General features: G+C 41.9%; 1 protein-coding gene across 1 annotated transcript; it reads right to left on the bottom strand.

Moving 5' to 3' along the window:
* Window positions 1-499: 499 nt before the first annotated feature.
* LOC147503296 (uncharacterized) lies at window positions 500-961 on the bottom strand. Its single transcript, XM_086604778.1, has one exon. It carries the CDS (start codon window positions 959-961, stop codon window positions 500-502), a length of 462 nt encoding a protein of 153 aa, XP_086460904.1.
* Between the last annotated feature and the right edge of the window lie 327 nt (window positions 962-1,288).

The following is a 1,288-nucleotide window of genomic DNA, read 5'->3' as shown; positions in this document are numbered from 1 at the left end:
ATGGAGATGTTTGGGGCAAATCAGGTTAGCCCCCAAGTTAAGTATGGAGATGTTAGGGGCAGGTCAGTTGAGCCCCCAAGTTGAATCTGGCCCTATCGTCCCAGCCATGATGGAGATGTTGGGGGCAACTCAGGTTGCCCCTAAGTTGAATATGGAGATGTTGGGGGTAGATCAGCTTAGCCCCCAAGTTGAGTATGGAGATGTTGGGGGTAGGTTAGTTTAGCCCCCAAGTTGAATTTGGACCTCATCGTTCGCAGTCTTTGGCCTAATCCATATACAAACGAATAAACACGAATTAGATAGAGGAAATTTGCTATCACTTTCATTGACATTCCAAAGGGATCAAAATACCATTACAAAGCTTGATGTTCACATATTACGAAGCAAATAGACTTCCATTTCATAATAAACAAAAGAAACACTATATACAAAGTTACTCATGGAACTTTTTCAACATCCTGATATTCCATGGTCGCTTGATGTCCTCTCCCAGGGGTGTCTACAACCTGTAGGCCCCGGTCATTCCAGCAACTACCACAATATATGGTCCCTCCCAGTTGGGGCCCAACTTTCCATCTGTCTCCTTCTTGGCGGCTGGGGTCACCCGCCGAAGCACCAGATCACCAACATTAAATTTCCGTGTCTTCACCCGCTTGTTATATTGTCTCTGTAACCTCCTGTGGTACTCTTCTAATCTTAGGTGCGCGGTGTCCCTTCTTTCCTCTGTAAGATTCAGCTCCCCGGCTAATATTTTCTCATTAACTCCTGCTTCAACAGCTTTGGTCCTGGTTGTCGCGGCCATCATTTCCACCGAAATCACCGCCTCCACTCCATAAGCCATAGCGATCGGCGATTCCCCGATAGAAGTTCGCGGAGTCATGTAGTATGCCCAAAGTACCCTGTGTAGCTCCTCTGCCCAGAACCCCTTGCGTTCCTTTAACTTTTTCTTCAGATTATTCATTATAGTCTTATTATATGCTATCAATATCGGATTAATCGCGTATCGCTTGTAAACCGATTAGTTTTTACTGATTTTTTTAACTTTTTCTCACCGAACCGATTTAATCACCAAATTGACCGATTAATCGGCCGAGATGACCGATTTCTCGCTAAACAGAGAAAAAAAATTATTGAAAATATCGGTTTCCCATAAAAAAAATACGTAAAATTAACGAATTAGATTCTTAAACCATATTAATAATAATAGAACCCAATCAATACACAAAGCTAAGAGTTTACTTATTTTCTCCTCCTTAACGAAAGTTAAATATACAAATTATTGTATTAT

The sequence above is a fragment of the Coptis chinensis genome, chromosome 4 (genome assembly GCF_015680905.1).
Source record: "Coptis chinensis isolate HL-2020 chromosome 4, ASM1568090v1, whole genome shotgun sequence".
In the NCBI taxonomy this organism is placed as follows: domain Eukaryota; kingdom Viridiplantae; phylum Streptophyta; class Magnoliopsida; order Ranunculales; family Ranunculaceae; genus Coptis; species Coptis chinensis.
Note: the sequence above shows the minus strand (reverse complement) of the source record. Positions and strands in the feature narration are given on the sequence as shown.